Raw genomic sequence first — 21843 nt, forward strand, 5'->3', positions numbered from 1 at the left:
ATATTCTGCAGTATTTAAGAAATCAGATCCCACAAGAGGACACAGTTTATATGAGTTAATTCAGCGTGTTTTTTATTAACTCAGTGAAGGGCAAAGATCCAGGAGTTAGGAGGGCTGGGTTCAAGTGCCAGGTCTCACATTAGCAAAAGAACCTTTGAGAACCTTCACGTCTCTGGGACGGACTCACACATCTGCTGAACAAGACTCCTGAAGTGTCTTCTGGCTCCAAACCAGACATAAATTAAATGTTAAGCCCAGAAGCATAGCACAGCTATGGTACAGAGCAGGTGCTCAATGTATATTTAATGAAAGAATTACCAGAAGACAGGTTTTAAAAAATACTGAACACAGAGCATCCCAACCTGTGTGCTGCCACGTGACAAAGGGCTAACAGGTGTGTCAGCTAGTGATGATCTCAGGACTACAGCCCATCATATAAAAACTGTGAAGCACAACTTTTTAAGTATACTACCATTACACACACACAAAAAAATCTTTATTTGGAGAAGTTCATGATCAACTTATAAAAAGTTCTCACTGCCCTTCATTAAGAAAGACAGCATGTGGGTCTTTATCACCTGATACTCAAGCTATTTAATCTTAAAACAGATTACTGTTTACTTAAAGAGCTTTGAAAGGGACTTTCCTCACACAATTATGGGTGTAAAACAGGCTCTTCTCTAAGAGTAACTTCTGGAAACCAGAATCCTTTCAACATACACTTGGGTACATATGGAGAGCACACAACAGCAACCATTCTCAAAAGATGAAATTCTGCTAAAGATTATTTAAGTAATACAGTAGCAACTGCAATGTGTGGCTTGAACATTTATAGCAACAGCTACTTATCCTTTTTGATAGTAACTTGGGAATTTTTTAGTGTGAAAACCTGCATTATTTCTTGCAATTATTAAAAGTGGCAACTTTACAAAACTTTTTTTTTTTTTTTTTTTTTTGAGAAAGGAAAAGATCAGGAACATATTGGGGGGGGGTTACTTTCAACGAGGTTCTTAACGGTATTTCCCAACTGGCTGCTTTTCCTTCCGCGGCCAACACATACAAGCTCTGCATCTTTTGGAAGCCCAATCACCTGTATTTATGGGTCATAATCGTCCCTTCCCCAGTCTCACCACAGTCACTTCACCTTTGTCGCATCTGCAGTGCAATCCACAGAATAAAACTACCTTGCCAACTGCACTTCATTCCAAAGGGTGGGTCACTCAGAAGGGGCTGCCAGTTTCTTCAAATCTGCAAGGAAGTCCACGGTGAGGCTGATGGCTTCTGAAACTGTCCAGGAAGGATTCTCGGAAGGAGTGCACAATGAAAATCAGAGTTAGAGACGGCACATGGCTGGCCAGGATCTGTAGGTCCAAGGGGCTTTTAGAATAAACAAACAAGCCCACCCTCCCCACCCCACCCCCCCCGGAAGGGCCACTTAAATGGTCGGCCTTTCTTTCCTGTGGTTCTTCATGGAAAGGGAAGGTGTGGCTATTAATTGAGCTTCCAAAAAAACAAAACACAAAACCCAGAAAGGTAAAAAGCTGTCAAACTAAAACCTCCTCCTGGAAATACCTGAGGAACCTTTGGGTTTTACAATGTTCCCCTCATCTTCTAGGAATATGATTCTTGAGCAATACGGGTTAAGAAAATAATAAACTACAGTCCAACATTAAGAGTCAAATGGGTAGTTTGGCCCTAGAAATAGTATAAACACTATAGAAGGATCACTTTACATCTAAAATCATGGAGTTTGAAAGGTATACACACTGAGAAATAGATCAGTCCAGTGTTCTGGGGAGATTACTGGGGAGATTTTGTGGGGGTTTTTGCTTTTGTTTTGCATACACTGAACAAATACTCTAAATAAACATCTCCCTTAAAAGAAGGCACTGTCCTTTCTAGCAACTCCTAAAATCAAATATTACCTATCATAGCAAGTATTTTTAGTGTAATAATAGAAATATGGGCAAAGGAACAAGAGCAAAGTTTTGATGTTTAGATACTTTGTATTTCATGATGGACTTACAATTCTGACTCATCTGAGATTTAACTAGTCATAGACATAAAAATGTTTAATGAACTCAAAGGTCTATAGTGAATGACTTAATTGCCCAGAAATACTACAAGTAGACAGAAGCTTACCCACATGTCTTTGATCAGTGTTCTCTTGTTGACTTCCCTCCCCCAATCTCTTTCAAATCCCACTTAATGTCCCAACTCAATTGCTACCACTGTGTGGCTTCCCATTCCCACCCAAATTACTTTTCCAACACACACACACACACACACACACCCCCCACTCCTTTCCTCTTCTTTTTAATGTACTTTGCGCACAGCACTCTTGATCTTCTTTCTACTGTATAGTTACTTGTAGATGTGGGCAAATCTTCTGGAGCACAAGACAGACTGTGTGAGAACAGAGAAGCATATGTCACCCAAACACTTATGTCTGCCCCTTTGAGACAGTGTACGCTGTGGGGGTTCATGCTTGGTTGAAATAAGTATTTCTGGGGGTTAGTATCAACTACTACATCTTAACCTGCATCTTTAGTTATTTAAACTAAAAGTAATGTTAATATTGAAATTGAGACCCTAAGATTGTGACATGTCTTGATTCAGAGTAGAATAATGCCAGTCGGCATACTTCTAATATTCAGGGCATTTTACCATATTAGTGCTTTGTAAATTGTCACCCACATATTATATGTTTACAGAGAGTAAGAACATCTGGCCAAATTCTTCCATCAACCCAACTATTCAGATAAACAGTGTCTAACTGCATACAGTAACTTTTCTTTTGCTTCAGAAAGGGACAACTTAATGCATACGAGAGTACTTCGAGATTCACTAAATGATACTAACGTCAGATTAAAAATTACACAAGTGAGCTAATAATCAAATCCAAGACAGGAAAAGTGGGATCCATAAGAAGGGGAAAGCAAGTTCACTTTGGCAAGTTGTAACTGGACTTATAAAAACTACAGCCAAGTTAGCTTGAAACCTGCTCGGGGCTCTCACAGCACTTATGACGTTGTGGTCCTGGCCTTGTGGCTTATCTGTCCTCCCTTCTGGGTGACAGTTTCAAGAACGTACGAGCCACATCTTGGTCATTATTACAGACTGAGGGCACAACGCACAGTACACAGAAAACCAATAAACCTGTGTTGAGCAGCCAAAATAACTTGTTTATTTCTGTAAACCAGAATTCTGGAGAGGTTAATTTCAGTAACCTTGTATCAACAGGCTGCCTTTATTAATGGTATAGATGTTTTAATCCTTCCAACTTAAAGGGAACTGAGCCAACTTCTGGGAATTTTCAGAGAAAGAATACAAAGAAATAGTAGAGAAAAAGGAACCATTCACTGCCATGACTAAAGCTATAAATGCTCTTCAAATAATCGTTATGATTTTAGCAATACTTCTGTTTTCCTCTGTTTGAGATTCCGATACAGTAACAGATACACAGGAACACAACCAATGCCTCTTAAGTGTATCTTCTCCTGATAAAAAGTATATGCATACTGTTCTGGAAGTATATTAAAATTTCAACATACTTATTGTTAAAATATATGCATTTTCTTATTTCTAGGTAACTCTCTGAGCAGGATGTTATAAGCTTCACTACATTTTTGTACCTCTTGTAAAGTAAGGGTAGGACTCTAAACTGTTGTTGTTGTTGTTTTTAAACAGAAAGGCTAAATTGCTAACACTTTTACTCAAATCAGATTAAAATAATGCAAAATGATGTAAAGATTAAAAATTTATGTTGGCAACCCTAACACAGAATTGCAGTACTCTAAGATGATTTGCAAGCGTGAGGGGAGAAAGGATTCTAAGGGGAAAAAAAATCTCTCTCCTCAAGTATACCAGTAGGCTCACCAACCTCCTTTCCTGAGAATTTTTCCACTATCTGCTCAAATATAAAAGAACTGCTGACATGCAAACCAGTCAAAATACGGGTAAGCATGCAAGAGGAGAGAGGTGAGGCGAGGATGTTCCGATACCACAAAATTAGAGTATTGAATTCGTATAAAAAAGAAGGGGGTATGGAGATTTGAGATTAATTGCATGTTAGAAGAAAACGAATTGTCTTGTCACTCAGCTATGCTCTTGACTACTAAGTTGTGAATTCAGGACAATTACTTTTAGAATGGCTTTTTACAAAAAAAAAAAAAAAACCCTGATATAAATTTTAAAAAGCCATTTAGTATACTTTGTAAGAAAAAAAAAAAAGAAAGTACTTCATTATTATATCAAATTTTCTTAAGTTCTATAGAAGCAGAATCTTCGCATAGAAGATCAGCAAGAAGTATTTTTCTTCCTCCACCAATCTGGTAAGGATGTGTAATGGAAACTAAACATGTATATGCAACATAGGTTGGCACAGTTCCTGCCGTGGACACGTGCCACCCACATCAGCCTTAACCTAAGCAAAACGGAGTTTCTGATTTCAGAGCAGAGTCTCTTGACAATCTGGCACTTGGGCAACAAAAATAAATCTCACACACCAGCAGTTAATCCCACGGGTGAATTAAACCTTGCCGGCAGAAGCAGAATAAGTTATCTTCCTTCTCTTTGGTTTTTCTTTAGCTCAAGTAAATGTGTGAGGACAAGTCCCATTTGGTTAAGGGAAAAAAAAAAAAAAAAGTTGGTGATTATTAAATCAGAGCAATAGAATGATGTCAGCATCCAATTACCCAAACTTTACAACTAGCAGATGAAAGCACGTATTCCTATAAAAATTACTCATTAAGTAATATTTGAAAGCTAACTATCAGAAATGTCATTCAAAAAAAATTTTTTTTGCACATTCTACTTCAATTAACATGCTTCTAGAATTCTTACTTTAGATAACACAGCTTTCAACTAAAGCTCTGAGAGAACCTCTTAACTCAAGAGGGTAAGTTTATTAGCCTGAGCACAGGAGCCCCCAAAATGTGTATAAAGACCTACTCACCACACTGTTCTTTCCCTTCAACTTTGTTTATTGATGTACTGAACATGAAAAAGTACAAAGAATCCAAACACAAAAGAAAACATGTACAGCCTCTTAAATACTCAACAGAATATATTTTCTATTCCAACAGATGTGAATTAAGTCATACTGTACAACTTCAAATAAATACCAGCCTTACATTTTATTAAGTGCTCTGATAAACACTGTAAAGTGAAGCACAATTTGCATGCCCTCTCATCAATGCCTTGGTTTGCTACAGTAGTATAGGAAAGAAGCATGTAGCTGCTGTTTTCCCATGAGGGAAACCTTATTTTTTTTTTAAGTATATACATGTATTTTGTTTTTTAGTTTTTTTTTTTTAAACGCAGAAGGTTAACTCTGACAATCTAAATGCACCTAAGGATATGAGAAAGTGCTAAGCCAATTGATTTCTGAATAGCATTGAGTGGGTCAGCATGAAAACTCGCTTATTCACTTTAGCACGCGCCTCACAGTATATGTACTGTACTATACTGAAAAATTTTATAACTACAATTTTAAATAATAAAAAATAAAACTCAACGCAACCGCAAAGATAATGTACAACTATGTTATGCATAGCACATTGCCTGTTCTAAGGGGAAGCATGTGAGCATCTCAGTTTATACAAAAAGCAGGACGTAACTATATAGTTCTCAGTGCATCCTGATGAAGGCATTTTTGCCTTCAGCTTTTTTGAAAATTTATTATAAGCTAGATGCTAATCAGAAAATATTTTGTATTTTTTAAAATTTCTTTCATACATGGTAAAGACTTATTTTATTATTTCCCCAAATAGTGGTTTAAGCATCATACAAAGTTAAATTTCAGTAGCATACAGATATTTATGATTTTTGTATGAAAAATGTAAGGAAATTTGTTCAAAACCTATGGTTATACTCATTTTTTTTTTTTACCACAAACATATTTATAAACGAAAATGTAGCATCACCATAAACAGCTGAAGCTAGACTATCTACAGACAAAATTAGCAACAAATCTGATGCACTGTAAATTCAAGTCCTCAGGACAACAAAAGTGATTAAGCAAGACCTCAAGTAACAATGTTAATGCCATTTACAAAGGAAAAAACTGATACAAAAACATTCAAAACCTGAACATCACTTGGCATGTAAGGGAAAAAAAAAAATCAAATTAGCTGAAAGGTTCATAAACACAAGGTCTTATTTACATTACACAAAGCTCAGGTGTTAGCCTTGAACGTAACTTTCAAAATACCTTCAAATATATCCAACTCAGATCACTTTTGCCGATTTGCTGCAGTACAAATCATGTGCAACATCTTTTTTCCTTAAGACAAAACAATTCTTCAAACAATACTGCAAGTACATCACTAAACACCATGAGCTCTATCTGAAGGGATTTCTTTAGGAAGAACAGATTTTTTTTTCCCCCATCTCTTGGTAATTTAAATTTCTTGCCTGCTCTTATATATTCTTTTGTAAATTTTTTTTGTTTCAAAATCACAAATCAATGTGAGCCACCTATCACATAATAACCAGGATGATCCGACGCTCCACTGGTGATTACAAAAACGAAACCAGCAGTGTTTCCCCCATTGATTCTACTCCTTTCATACAAAGATCTCAAAAGTAGTATTTTCTACATCATAAATCTTTCTAAATTTTCCAACCACTGCAAATTTCCTGGTAAATTTTAAAAGCTCACTAGGTGTCATATGAAGAGATTTCTCAAAGTATTCAAGTCAAAATATTTGTTCCAGGACCAGTAAAAAGTTTCTCCAAATTTTCTTTTTTATAAAAATAGATGCTTTTTTTAAACCCACATCAAAGAGGCTCTTATCTCTTTGGCAAGGTACTGCTTTACGAAAAGTTCTCCAGTATTCTTACAATAAGCGTTTATAATGTAGCCCCCCCCTTCCCCAACCCAAATCATAATTACAAAATAAATACTGTTTTTAACTTCATAAATAAAAATGTAAACTTCAAAATACTTTTCTTAGACATAACAGCAATGCTTTAAATGTAAACCAAACACAAAGCTAATCAGAAAAAGAAATAAAAGGGGGAAAAAAAGACACAACCAACTGAAGAATTACAACACAAAGCCTCAATATTTACTCACAGGTTCAAGGCAGTTATGTAAAAAGAAAAGAAATGTCTTCCCTTAGCTGAAACACTTTAAAAGGTCCACCTTCTTCAAAGAAGGCAATAGAATGCAATGTGACAGGTAAAAACCCTGTACCTCTTGTCCATATTCAAACATAAAAGATATTTAAGAAGTTTTAATTCAAATACTAGCAATAAAAAATCTCACATATTTCTTAGGATGCTAAGTAGTCGTTTTATCCCCATCTCAACACTGACTTACAAAGACATTTACTAATGTATAAAGTTTCTCTTAACTTGCCTTTGTTGTATAGTTTTCATATATAAATGGACTGAGGACAAGAGCTCATTAGGCTTTGTGCGTTTTGTTTGTCTTAAAGGAGACCTGCAGTACTCTGTCTCCCAGACGGTATCCATTGAGGCTAGCTATCGCCATGGCAGCCTCATCATAGTTTGTCATAGTCACAAATCCAAAACCTTTGCATTTATTGGTGTTAAAGTCACGGATGACCTTCACGTTGGTGACAGCTCCAAAAGGCCCAAACATTTGCCACAGGATACTCTCATCTGCGTCAGGAGCCAGGTTGTACACAAAAATACACCACCCTGTTCCTGGGTGCCCAGGGATATTAATTCCAGCCAAACTGGTCATTCCATCAATGGTCATTGGAGAAAACCTACTAAACAAAATAGGAAACACACATACACGCACACACACACACAAACACACACACACACACACAAACACAACACACATACACACACACAAATAGAAACAGAGGTTGGTTACAGCAATGGATGTATTTCTTTTCCCCTCCCATCCCAAGAGTTTCAGTAACCCCCTCCCCTCCAACAGATACATACAACCATCTGATGTTTCAACCAAGGTCTGTGTGTGGCTTGCAGTGACATGCTATATTGACATGGTATTAATAAATTATGAAATGGCCATTATATGCTGTGTTGAATCATATGACCCACAATAGCAAAGAAATATATTTAGAATATATTTAGAAGTGGCTTCATGAATTAAGCAGGATCGGGGGGAGGGGATACCAACACACACATACACATGCTATAGCGTCGCAATGCAATATAAAACAAATAATGGGGTTTTTAAAGACCAGGTGGCATCCAGTGGTATGAAAATATTCAAATCAACCGTGCTTCAAAAAGCAACTTTTCATTAGGTTGCACATGCAAAAGAAAACTGAACACAAACTCATGAAGGGTGTCACTCCCCAAATCAAAGAAACTAATCAATTATGGGAAGGGATTATGAGTATCATGAACCTCTATCATTACCTCTTTACTCCATAAGCCATATTGAGCAGATTGTCCAACCTGCAAAACATACATTTAGCAAACTTCAGTTTTTAATTTTCCCCTTAATGCGCAAGAAAGCAGGTTTGTTACTGCCGTCTTCCAAGGGGAGATTTGTATGTTAATTCTATGTGAAGTCTCAAAACTCTGGGTCTTTTCTTTTCCTGAAAGAACGGGTACCCACTGCCCTAAGACACTAGTTCTTCCAATGGATACAGTTTATCCCTACGGTGATCAGAGCCATAGAGGAGAAATGTAAGTGGTCATTTGAGGAAACCATTCAGAGAGGAAATGTGGAGGCTCCGCCGCAGTTCCTCTGCGGGCTCTCACCTATTACCAGGTAAATTCGAAGTGCTCCACATGCACCGCCATGTACTTTATACTACTGTTAAGAAAAAGAAAAAGGAGGAGGAGGCGGAGGAAGTGGAGGAGGAGGAGCAGGGAGGAAGAAAACAGGCCTCGAATGGAGTCACCTGTGCTGAGCCCCAAGTCAGCAAACCAAGATTTAATAGCTAATCTAATAGTAGGTTCAAGAATACAGGTTTCAACCAGTCAAGCTGGAATTACCTCGTCAGTTCTAGTGAGGTACTTTGCCTGAAAAGACCCTCACCCTTCCCCCAAAGGAAGGTGACCTTGCCTGAAACAATCCACTCTTTGTTAGAAATGTCCCTTTTCCTGATCCCTTCTGCCTATTAAAGCCTTCCATTTTGTACAGTTCCTTGGAGCTCCTTTCTGTTTGCTAGGTGAAATGCTGCCTGATTCACAAATTGTAGAATAAAGCCAATTTGATGTTCAAATTTACTCAGCTGAATTTTGTTTTTTAACTTTTAGTTTTATAACTCCATTGACTCCTGTGTTTACCAAGGCACACCGATTAAGTGACTTGCCAAAGACCACAGGGCTAGTAAACAGTGACACCAATATTCCATAAATTTCCCTTCAACCTCTCAACTCTGAAAGACTTTCATTTCTTACAATATGGTGTATTACAGGTAGAAAGAACCTTACAGACAGTATCAGCTCAATCTGCCATTTCTCCATATGCTCAACTAAGGGGCAGAGGAAGACGGCCGACTCATTGCTTCAGTGAGCAACAGGGCAAAGAGTTCAGACCCCGAGACTGATGTTTATTCTGACTTGCTACGGAAGTGTAGCTCTCGTCAAGGTCTCAGAAGCCAGGTAGAAACAAACCAACCGATGTGAACTTCTCTTAAAAATTTTAAAACAATGTAGTTGGAGGTGGGTAGGTCCTCTTTAAAACTCTCCATCCTTTTCTCCTATTTCAAAGATTAAGTTGATTTTATAATACTTGATTCTTCTTGTTTTGTCAGTTTCAAAGAGACCATTCTGATGTTCCAAATTTCCATAATGTGTACCAATTAATTACACATATTTAGAGGAGCTGGGCCTAGCTTATGGTAGACAGAACCACCCTCAACTGCCACAATGTTCAACACTTTCCAAGTGAGACCCTGAGGCAGGGGGAACAATTTCTTTAACACCTATGAAAGGTAAGTCTGAAAAATGGCTCAATGTTATTGTCTAACCTGTGGCCTCAAATGAAGCTAGGGCACACATGAGAAAGCAATCGCTTCTAGTTTTCTAAAAGCCAAAAAACATCTCTTTCTGGTCTTTTAGAATTGGAAAAAGAATCTTCACACATTCCTGTCCACAATCACTTCTGGGCATTTTGTGTGTTTTGTAAAAATGGAAAGAAACAACTGAGCTGATGTAATGCAAAGCGCAAGGAAACAGAACAAATCACAATGATCTGTGTGTGTGTGTCTTGCCCCAACACCCTCTCAGAAGCAGGGACATGCTCATTCCCCATTGTGCCACTAAGCATAAAGCACAGGCCTGGGTCACTGCAGGTTTACAATAACTATCTCTTGACAAATAAAGCAGTATGTTTACAAATACTATCCTTAACTACTTAATCCAGAATGTAAAGTATCAGGAGGGCTGGCTGGGGAGCCTGTTTGCACATGCAAGGAGAAAGCACATGTGTGGAAAAGTACACAGGTGGGAGGGCTTGGTTTTCTGCAGAGGCAGTTAAGTCAAAGACGTCATGCCTTTATAAGCCAAAAGAAAGGCCACAAACACCAGAAATAAAGATGCGTACAACTTAGTATCACCAACCATAAAGTAATCTGATACAGATAATTTCATACAATTACTGGAATGATCAATAAAGAATGCACTTGGCATAGGATACCTGTAGAAAACAATGGCAATTGAAGTCTCCTTCCAAAGTGCTGAAGGGCCCAGACACAGAGACACCTTATCGATTCACTCTAAATAGAGTTATACCATCTCTGCCCAAGTAGGGAGTGTCACACTTTGCCCCCATCAGCTTACTATACCAACCGGAAGTCCAGAGATGAAATCTCCTAAGTTTTCAGTATTTTCAAGACAGGATGGAAACCAAAACTGCCCCAGGAGTGAATTACATGTGTTAGGGAGAGACGTCTCATTCACCATTCTCTACTCAAGGATCCTCCAGGCAGGAGGCCTAGGACTTTTACAGTAGGATCTCTGAGGACCCCTCTCGGTGGGCCTCCCATGTGCCCCACTTACGAAATCCTACGATACACTGTGATCCTGACCACTGATTTCTTCCCTCAGTACCACTTTCAGAAAAAATTCAGTCTTTTGGAACTTAAGCCAAGTTGTCTGTCTAAACCCCCACCCTGCCACCACCATCTCCTTCCTCCTCTCTCCCACATCCCCCATTAACAAGGAGAGCAAGGAGGAGCATAGGACCTAAGAAACAGGACCTAGGCAGGGCCGAGAACTCCAGCCTGCATGCAGTTGGACCGAGCGGTTTTCCCTGCTCTCTTGGCGCCACACACTGTTTCTCATGGGAGCTGGAAGAAAGCAGTCGGTGCTCCACATGGGCACTATGCACCCCAAATCTGGTAGCAGCTGGAAAACTGTAAACTAAGCATCTTCTCTCGTAATTGCCTAGTTTACAGTTCACTCAGACATAGGACCACTATTACTCTCCAGAATTATACACCTTTGCTGGGTGTGTCCAGAGCTCGAGGACAGCCACCTTTTCCACGCGGGCGTTTAAAAATAGAAGCTAATATTTAATGGAGACCAAGTTAGTAGTCTCCAGAATAATCCGGGCCGGGGGGTGGGGATGACGATGTACTATAGCGTGGCAAGAGAAGAGTCCATTAAAAAGATACTTTTAACTTTAAAAATATTCTTTACTCAAATTTAATGGATGCACTACCCCCAGTACCCTCACTCCGTCCATATGCATTGCTTACTTTCCCGAGGGAAGACTGAGCAGTCCTCAAGGGACAGTGACACTCTTCCCCAGTTCTGTAGCTTGGATATAATCCACTTTACAAATAACACATTAAGTGGATCTGGAGGATTAGAAAGGGAAACCTAGCTTTAATTAAAATAACCCTCCAAGAAGAGGTAGCTTCACAAAGATTTCTATAAAAATCATCCTCATCAGAGTCAGGATGACTCCAGTAAAAGAAGCCCAAGTAAACAAAAACAGGGAGAGCTGCTATTTCTGATTATTTCTCCTCTTCCTAGTACAAAGTCCACTATGAGGTTAGACACGAAATAATCCAACATGAAGTTCAAAATTACCAAGATAATTTTATGAATCTTACTTTACCAATATAGGATTTATTAAGATACTGGCTAAATGAAAAGTCAATCAGCATGATAATAAGCAAGAAATTTAATATACTGTTTCTTTCATCTTTATCTGTATTTTCTATGATTAGGGTTTATGAGTTCATGAATGTAATAGCACCAGCCCATGTTCATATAACTTACGAAAATATATATACTGGGGATATGTGTACAAACATTTTTCTCTCAATAGGAATACAACTCAGACTAAGCGATATTTTGAATAGAACCAAAAATCAGGTAAAGCATTCCCATTTCAAAGTTAGAGATCTACAAAAAGAAAACACCTTCTTAGTTTCCAAGAAATTGAGCTGACAGACTATGGGGAGGCCCACATGCAAGTAGAAAGGGAAATGTGAAGTCAATTTAAAGTCAGAAATAAAAATATAAAGAGAGATTCCTAATGGGAAAGTGCAACTCTGAACTCTACAAATAATGGTTCTCAAAATCTCTCCAAAGCACTGGCCAAGATGTGCTTTGAAGTTAAACCACAAGATCATCAACTTACCCCCTTACCCTATTAGATGGTGTCATCTATCCTCTAACAGAAAAAAAAAAAAAAAAAATTATTCAGGACTGATATCAGTTTCTTCCAAGAGGAAATTATGATAGTAGCAACCAGCACATGCCTTCAACGCAACACAAGCACAGATTTAAAGGGCTCCTTTAAAAATGCATAAAGGCTTACAGAAGCAGGCACACAGGCCATTAGACTAGATCACATTCAATAAAATTAAAGCTGCTCCACAAGAAGAGAGATGAAAAATTTGGCGGAAAGCTTAATTCTGACACTGTGTCCCAAAAATATACTTAAGAGGCTTGAATTACACTATCCACCCAAATAAATAAGGATGGTTTTATTTTGAAAACTGTTGTCAATTAAGTAAGCATATTAGATCAACAGTGCTCATGTTAAAATAATTCTCTATTCGTATGGGTTGACTGAGTCATAAACTTCACAAGCCCACTTTTAAACTTAACCCTTATTGCATGGGTTTGACAATTTTTTTTTACCTTAAAAGATATGGTGCATTTCATGAATATTAAAAATATCCTTGACTATTATTATAATACTTATAATTGTATTCTCCAATCTCTTTCAACTCCCAAGGTACTATGACAACATAAAAAAACAGTGAGAAATGTTCTAAGTGTCTGCTGGAAGGTGACAAACTGAAGGCTAAGAGCATTAGGACACAGATGTTAAGGACAAAATATTTCTGTAATGATCTAGACTTGAATGAGGGAAGAGTAAAATACCAACAAAACAAGCAAGTCCTTAATTCAACGGTCTTTATGAAGAGAAAGAAGATTCAACTTTAATTTAACGGGGGTAGGGGGGTGGAGAGGGGAATAAAGGTAATGACAACCAAGTTTTTAAAGTATTAAAAGCAACCAAACATACATCAGGTTAAACCTGAACTCTAGGAATAAAGGCTCCCAATTTCTTCTAACATGGCGTCTAGACCAAGCACTTTCACTGAGCTCAAAGACTAGTTCATTACTTACTATCTACGCAGAGCTTATGAAAGGAAGGAACAGAGGGCCATAGAGACGAGAGAGTCAGGAATTTGAAAGGACAATAAAAATCTCCATTTTCTGAAACCCTGTTTCCCTTACAACAGACAATTCTTACTCCCGTTTTCAGGATTTCTTTTCCTAGAAGTGAAAGAAAGGAAGAATTTCAACTTAATAACATATGGAACAAAAGGGTAACAGCAAAGGATGGGCAGAAAGATATTTAGAAAGATAATAAATTTGACCATCAGAACACTCTGGAAAGCCTTCCCAACCCACAAGGAAGAAGCACAGAGCATGCAGGGAGTGGGCTGGGTGGGGCTGTGTGCAAACCCAGCAGTTACCAGCCTCATCCGCAAGTCTTCTGCACGCCTCGCCATTTCAATGATGAGGCGTCCCCCTGCAGATCCTGCCACCTCAGACCTCTGGTCTGATCTTCCTCCTCCATCAGTCTTAACTCACAGAACACAGTCTTACTTAATAACCACCATAAAATGAAACCAGAGCTTACAATGGAAACCAGAAATAACCAACAATTTAAAACGAACACAGCTATCAACATCAAACATTTTGTATTTTCACAGGGTTGAAATCAACCAGTAAGTCTCAAAGAACCTCCCTCTATGTAGTAAGCTCAAAACTCTTTTCTAGACCGCAAAGAGCTCTGAAATTAACTAGTTAGGCTGTCCAGGAAACACTTCTAAAATTCCCTCAAGTTTGTGCAAAATGTGCAGAAACTATTATTCACTTTAAGATGCCACGCAGGAAACCTACAGGCGGAGCTTTAAAAAAACAAACAAACAAACAACAGCTTTGTGAGATTTTTCTCCACAAAAGCAAGCATCAAGCTGCTCCAATGCATCTTTCCCTCTGCAGCCATGGCCTTGACCATCCACCACAGTCAAAGGGAGCAGTGTTTCCTGACAATGTGTTGGATTTTGTTTTTTGTTGTTGTTGTTTTTATTTTTAAAACATTGCAAAGTTTAAAGCAGAGTGTGAACACAGGCTCAATCAACTGGGTAACCCAGTCATCCAGTTTCAAATGGATCCTTTTGACAGTACCACCTCTCCTGCCAGGGCAAAAGCTATCCTAAGTAGGAACTGAACATAGTCTTCATGACAAATTTCTTTCTCACACCTCAGGTGACACAACTGAGTATTTTTGTAAAAGCAGGTATCTGACCGATTTTATCTCCACTCTTTAGCACCCTAAATACCCCAATGAAAAAATGCACGTGATTTGAGCTCAAAAACATAACTCCTCATTAAGCTACATTTGTGATTCTATTTTTGGTAATTAACTATTCTGTCCCTGCAAGGAAAGAAAGAAAACTGATAATGCACTTGGGAATAAAAAAAAAAAAAAAAAAAATTAGCATGGGGTTAGATGGAATTATGGCTGCAGTATACCATATGGCCAAAAAGGATATTGAAAAATGTTCTGGGAAAAAAACTGGGTGGCTTTGCTTAAGAAACCGTTAAGTTCTTTGTGCTGTGTTTATGTCTTAAAGCCACTGTTCTCACATGCAGATTAGAGATGTTTTTAAAATGACTCTTGATTTGATTGTTACCCCAGGTTTAAATTAAAACTCGAAAAATCGAAATATTTATGCTTGTCTACAAGACAGAATGTCTTCTTTGGGATGAGGATGCATAGTCATTCTACGGACTATACAGGGGTCTGAAAACTACCACCCACAGGCCAAATCCACACTGCCATCTGTTTCTGTATAGCCCAGGAGTGAAGAATGTTTTTTTCATTTTTAAAGAGCTGTTTAAAAAAAGGATCTATATGCTGCAGAGACCATGACCCCCAAAGCCTAAAATATTTACTATCCAGCCCTTTACGGAGGAGGTTTGCCAACCCCTAAAATACAAGAAATAACAATTTTTAAAAGGGGAGAGGGATCCATTTGTAGAAACTTGATGTCTTCACACGGGTTATATCTCCATAGTGGTGTACATGTTATAAAACAAAGTAACTGAAAGAGCTTGACCTAAAAGATGAAATATGAGAATAAAATCTTACCAAGAAAAAAAAAAAAAACTAGAAAGGGGAAATCAGAAGCACTGGAAACAGAAAGAACCCGGGACTCCGTAGGTGAGGGTTCCTCAAACTCACACTACTGATGTTTGGGGTGAGACGATTTGCTTCTGTCGGGGGCTACCCTGTGCACTGTAGGATGTTCGGCACCCCTGACCTCGACCCAGGAGACGCCAGGAGCACCCGCACCCAAGTTATACCCACATAAATGTCTCCAGATGCTGCCAAATGTCTCGAGGGGCAAAATTACTCTCCAGTTGAGACTGACTGCTATAGCTTATTGTCCTTTTTTGTTACCACCTTCAATATTAGCAAAAGACACTATATACCAAATAGGTTTTCTCTGTGCCTATAAGAAAAAGAAAGAAAACACCACCAACAACAGTAAGAACAAACCAGAATCCTGTCAACAAAAGTACTGCAGAGTGAACCGGAGAGTTCTGAGTGAAGTAGCTGGGCTAAGAACCAGACCAGACTTACCTAAAACGCTGTGCCTGCTGAGCTAGTGGTCCTGGATACCTTCTGTTTGGAGACTGGTACAGCTGGGAAAGGATGGCCTGATTGGTTTTTTGGCTTGGATTATTAGCAAACTTTACAGTGATTGGCTCTGTGGCACCAGGAGGTTTCTGGCCATTTAGGCCTTTGATAGCTTCTTCTGCCTCAATCCGCTTGTCAAATCGAATAAACCCTACACCCCTTGATATGCCTATTGGTAGATTGGGGGAAAGATTTGGGAAAGAGGGAGCGGAAGGAGAAGGGAGGGAGAGAAGAAAGGATAAATTAATTTTTCCTTCTCAAAAACATGTTTTCACCCACATATAACATCTGCCACAAAATCACAGGAGGAGGAAAGTTTTACCTTACCTTAGTAGCAATTCAGTCTAGAATCACAATTTTGTATTTCTTTTTTAATGCATGAAGTCATCTATACAATCTGAATACCCATTATTACATGCCGACCAATAAGCCCAAACAGAAAGCATGCAAATATGTATGGGTTCTCCCTACCTGCCACCTTCTCTCTCCCCCATCTACTCCCCTGCCTTTAGTAATGTCAATGACAGGATGCCTGATTTCTATTTCTCAAATAACGGTACTAGATAATGAAGGGCACAGTAGCTTCCTTTCTTGTAATGAGGAGAACAAAACCAGGCATTTGCAAAAAATGCTAAAAAGCTATGCTAAAAATACATCACAGTGGTTGAAAGATATTTCAGCTAAATTTTTAAATAATAAAGTTCTACTTAATAATATTACATAGGATACTGATCCGCTAAGAAAAATGAATGAAGAGGCTTTTCTGGTTCCCTGAAACTGCCCCCACTGATTTTAACTAGCTATACTTTATGAGAGAAACAATATTATTATGGAGAAAAAGGGATAAAAGAGGACCTACATTTTTAAAATAAAGAAAAAAGAAATAAAGCCTCAAAGCTTTCTGGCTCTAGCAGTATTACTCCTATGGAAATGTCATTCTCTGTCTCATGCTCTCCCCACTCTGAGAGACAAGAATTGGAAAGCAGAGGGTTGGCCAAATACCCGTCCAGCTTTTGAAAAATGGCAGAGAAAAACCCAACCCATTCCATTTAATTAGCTTAAATGGGCTACTTGACGTGGCCATAGCTGGCCATCCGGACATAAACAGTTGTAGGGAAACACTTTCTTGGCAAGCAAATCGGTACTAGCTGTACCAGCTTGGGACTACTAGGTAGAAAAGTCTAGATGATTCAGAGTATGTCAATGAGGAAGAGAACGAGAGGTTACTGAGAAAGAGAGGCTGAGAAAATGTACTAGACCATCATGATTTGTAGGAACTTTAAAAAGAAATGAAGTTCTACTTGCTTTGTAATTATCACTGTGTAAGTTCAAGGGCTTAGAATTTTATTCTAAGGTGGAGAAGCATTTCTTCCATATACACTTATCTCAGCCCATACCACTTTTCCTTTCCTATTTAAGTTATATCAGTTGTACATTATTACCACCTGATGGCTGAATAACAAAATTGCAGGGTTTTCTTTTCCATTTCAGGTAAAGTGAATAATTTCACCTTGAAAGTCCTAAGTATAAAGATTAGAGATAAAATGGTGAAATGACAATAAACATATTCTTTTAGTTATCCACTAACATGAAGAATTAATAACCCCTAGAGCTTAAATGTTCCATGAGGAAAGCATTAGATTAGCAATGCAACAGCCTCCACAAAGACTGAGTCACCTAAACGTGAAGTCCTCTAACTTGAGCATGCATCAGAATAACCCAAAGCGGGGCGCCTGGCTGGCTCAATCCGTTCAGCATCTGACTCTTAGTTTCGGCTCAGGTCAAGATCTCATGGGTCGTGAGATGGAGCCCAAAGTCTGGCTTGGAGCTCAGTGGGGAGTATCCTTGAGATTCTTTCCCTCTGCCTCTCCACCCACTTGTGAGTGCACGCTCTTGCATGCCCTCTCTCTCCCTCTCTCTGAAATAAATAAATCTTAGAGGAAAAAAAAAAAAAAAGGAAACAAAGAATAACCCAAAGCCTTGGTACAATGCCCAGCTTCAGTTAAAGAGATGGGCTTTCTGTATCAGAAGTGAAATCTACTCCCGACTCATCAAGTGCTCATTAAAAATGATGAATTAAAAATGCGTGAATGATCCGAAACAAAAAAGGGCAATTCTGTTGCTTTAAGCAAATTTATCTGGATTGCTAGACCTGGATTTCTTCTATTTAAATGACTAGCAGTCTGTGTTATATAGCAGACTGACAGAATGTACAAGGAAGATTAGAAAACACAGCTATGATATAAAGACCGTATTTTTTATGTTCCTTTCCTAGACTTTTCTTCATATAGCAAAACCTATCGGCCCTTCTGCCAAGCATGTATATGAGGTAGATAGCTCTCTACCCAGAACTCTGAAGGATGATGCTCCTTATGTATGAGGCCGATTAACCGCACAGGGAAGCAGAACATGGGCTGCTTCTGTTCAAACTCAGATCTTCACTTCAAGAATTAAAAACTTGGCCTGATTTTATTCTGTAGTTAATCTATGGCCTTTTTCTTTCTTTTTTTTTTTTTTTAAAGATTAGAACAGAAATGAATGATATAGAAACTAAAAAGACAATAAGTAGAACAGATCAATGAAAACCAGGAGCTGCTTCTTTGAAAAGATCAGCAAAACTGATAAACCTCTAGCCAGATACATCAATATAAAGAAGAGAGTGGACTCAAAATCAGAAATGAAAGAGGAAAAATAACAGACCTACAGAAATACAAAGGATTATGAGAGATTATCCACTGCTTCCTTCAGAAAGAAAACAGACATTGTAATACATGAGGATGCATCTCCTCTGGTATTAGAAGAGAGAGAGGGAAAGGAGAAAGGAAACAGGGAAAGTGAGAGGAAAGAAAAGGAAGAAACACAAAGAAAACTAAAGAGGAAAATCTATGTTTTCCTCAAAACCCACAAAATCTTAATGGGACTGCTTGACCATATGGCACTACAGTTAATTACCCCCTCCTTACCATGTTTCTCTGTTTTCGGTATGTTTTTAAAAAGAGTAAGCATTGTTTTTATAACTGAAAATTATTAATTTATTCTTAAAACCCATAATTAAATCTATATTGCTAACTTTTTTTTAAAAGCCTTGGCAGAAGAGCTCCCTTACAAAAGTTTTAATAAACCTATTAGTCTTCTCATTTCAGTTTGGTCAAAAGTTATACCAGGTATAAAATAAATTTCTAACATTCAAAATGTCAAACTCTTACACATGCCCATCTAACACAGCATGGACCTAGAAACCAGCCTGAACAGCTGGTGTGGACACAGTGTCATCCTCCCTTAGAGAACTAGGTACACACTGCTGTGTTAAACTATGCTTTTCACAAAAAACAAGACTATTTATCAGGAGGAGTACTTTATGAGGAGGATAGGGGCTTTTTTCACGCAGCAGCTTGGAAATGAGGATTATATCATCTACAAATTTATTACATGCCATAAAACAGACTTCGAACCTGCCCCTTCAGGATGGAAATGACTCAAGCTCGCTCACTCCACTCCACAATCTATTTTTATCCATGCATATTTATGAACAATTCCAGCAGAAAATTGCATTTTCTAGGCAACATACACCTTTGATGTGTTCCAGAGGCAAGATTGCTGTACGGAAAGGCAGAATATTTCACAATCTGCCACTCGGAAAGTGTAAAAGAGTGTCTAGAGCAGCTGCCTACTTACCAGTGACCTGGTCAACAAGAATACGAGAAGTAATGATGCGTCCATATTGTGAAAAAAGCTGCTCCAACTCCTTCTGGGTCATTGTTTTCGGAAGTCCGCTGACGTACAAATTCGCGTCTCTGATAGAAGCTGAACTTGGGCGAGCATAGGAAACCTAGGAAAGGAAAATGAAATTAAGCATCTATGCACACTCAGTTACCTCCTTCAGAAACTCAAAGACTGTCTAAAGTTAGTCAGCAGCTCTTCCATACGGAGCACGTAACAAACAATGAAGTTAAAGCAAGTCTGGCAAAGACAGTTTTACTCATTTCTGGAGAAATGCTCAACAAAGGGGAAATGCCACTCCACTATGGGGAAGAAAAGAGAATATTTATCCCTAGGTTTGCAGGTTTTCAAAACAAATGGCATAGTACAGTAGTACTCATGGTAATAAGTTGTCCTCAGTGGGGCCAAACCCCTAAACTAGGAAGGTAGGCTCAATCGAATAATGAAGCTTAAGGCCTTCAAATTCATCCAACACATTTCTGTGACCTGTTTTTGAGCCTCTCCCATCTCTACAGGTGGTGGCACAAAGTTTCTAAAAAGTCATACTATTATCAGTAAGTATGCCTTTTTGATTCACCGCCAAAATAACTTTCTAACAACCCTAAACTCCCAGAAATTTAAGTATGTGAATGAGCTATATCCCTTGTTATTCTTTGCTTATTGTCTTCTTGTCCACAAGTCTCCGTAACATTGATTTTCCAAAATGTCTTAAGTCCCTTTATTGGCTCTACCTACCATTTTATGTATCCTTTCAAAAAGCTTCCTCTCTTTAAGATATAGTATTCATAATTCTAGAAGGATGGAAGACAAAATAAGTCTGTCTGTATTTATTTGTAATCAACATTCTTCACGTAAGCTCCATGCTCTAAGGAACATCTCTCTCTCTTATCCTGGTTATCCTCGATATCTTGGCATGTGGTAGATGCTTGAATATTTGCTGAGTAAAACCCATCTAATACCCCACTGATCCTGTGGGTCCACAGTGGCTTGCTAGACCACAGGATTTAAGGGACAGTTCATGCAGTCATCAAGAGCTTGCCCAAATTATAATCGATGGCTCTTTGCTTACAACTATCTCTGCCAATTTTCGGATAGCTCTAAGTCCCATGTGCTAGTCCTGACCACATTCCCTCTGGTTTAATTCTGAGCTTTCCTGGACTGTCTAACTGCAAAAACTCCACAATATACCACCCCCCATCTTTCATATCATTCATAAAAATGGCCAGTGGGTCTAACTCAGATGGATTTGTTCAGGTACCATCACATGATAACTTCTGCTTGCTACTTTTATCTATTAGTATCCACCTTTAATCTAGTCCATTGTTCATTACAAAAACAACAGAGAAACTATCTTTTCAATTTAAACAAGCTTCTGGTATTTTCAGATATTTTCTACATGGTTTAAATTATGTCCAGTGTTATCACCTTTTTATTTTTGGCTTTTCAGGGGAAAAAAAAAAAAGTGCCAGGTTTTATTCTACTTTATAAAAGTCTTGCTATCTTTCATCCCTCCCCCACTAGTGTTAACATTTAATATTCTTACCCTTTATTCAACAAATTTGCTCATTAACAAGTAAAAATACACCTGTTGGTCCACAGACTATATCTGAAGTCAAGTGAGCACTGACCTGTCCTAGGAGCACAAGGAATCTGGAATAGTGGTAGAGAGAAGATAGGTAACTATTCACATGTGCTCTTTCTCTACGCCTAAACACTTAAGAAGAATGAAGATTGGGGAACTTAAATGTAAGTGAAAAGTAAGAAATGAAGGAAAATTCCAAGTGATCACCAAAATAATTCAAGTGGAATGTAGTTCTGGGACTGCTATGAACTGAAAAACAAAACAAATGAACTACATATGCACTTAGTGATGTGAAAAAATGAATACCCAATTTCTTCTCTAAAGCACAATCCTCAATTACCCGGTAAGCTAAAAATCCCACCACTTAAACTCTTGCTTTGAGCGCAGGGAG

General features: G+C 38.4%; 1 protein-coding gene across 6 annotated transcripts in view; it reads right to left on the bottom strand.

The window, feature by feature from the left end:
* ELAVL2 (ELAV like RNA binding protein 2) overlaps positions 1 to 21843 on the bottom strand; it is a 438381-nt gene that overhangs the window by 299016 nt on the left and 117522 nt on the right. For 2 of the 6 annotated variants that reach the window (XM_057313493.1, XM_057313489.1), the window contains exons 4-7: positions 19826 to 19979; positions 16094 to 16319; positions 8371 to 8409; positions 6743 to 7745 (exon numbers count right to left, since the gene is read on the bottom strand). In XM_057313493.1, the coding sequence (XP_057169476.1) occupies positions 7415 to 7745; positions 8371 to 8409; positions 16094 to 16319; positions 19826 to 19979 (750 nt within the window). In that variant the 3' untranslated portion in view covers positions 6743 to 7414. Of the gene's footprint in view, positions 7746 to 8370; positions 8410 to 16093; positions 16320 to 19825; positions 19980 to 21843 lie in introns of those variants that run through there. The other 4 variants (XM_057313490.1, XM_026506439.4, XM_057313492.1 and 1 more) reach the window with 3 other exon arrangements.

Source organism: Ursus arctos, unplaced genomic scaffold, assembly GCF_023065955.2.
Source record: "Ursus arctos isolate Adak ecotype North America unplaced genomic scaffold, UrsArc2.0 scaffold_18, whole genome shotgun sequence".
Classification (NCBI taxonomy): domain Eukaryota; kingdom Metazoa; phylum Chordata; class Mammalia; order Carnivora; family Ursidae; genus Ursus; species Ursus arctos.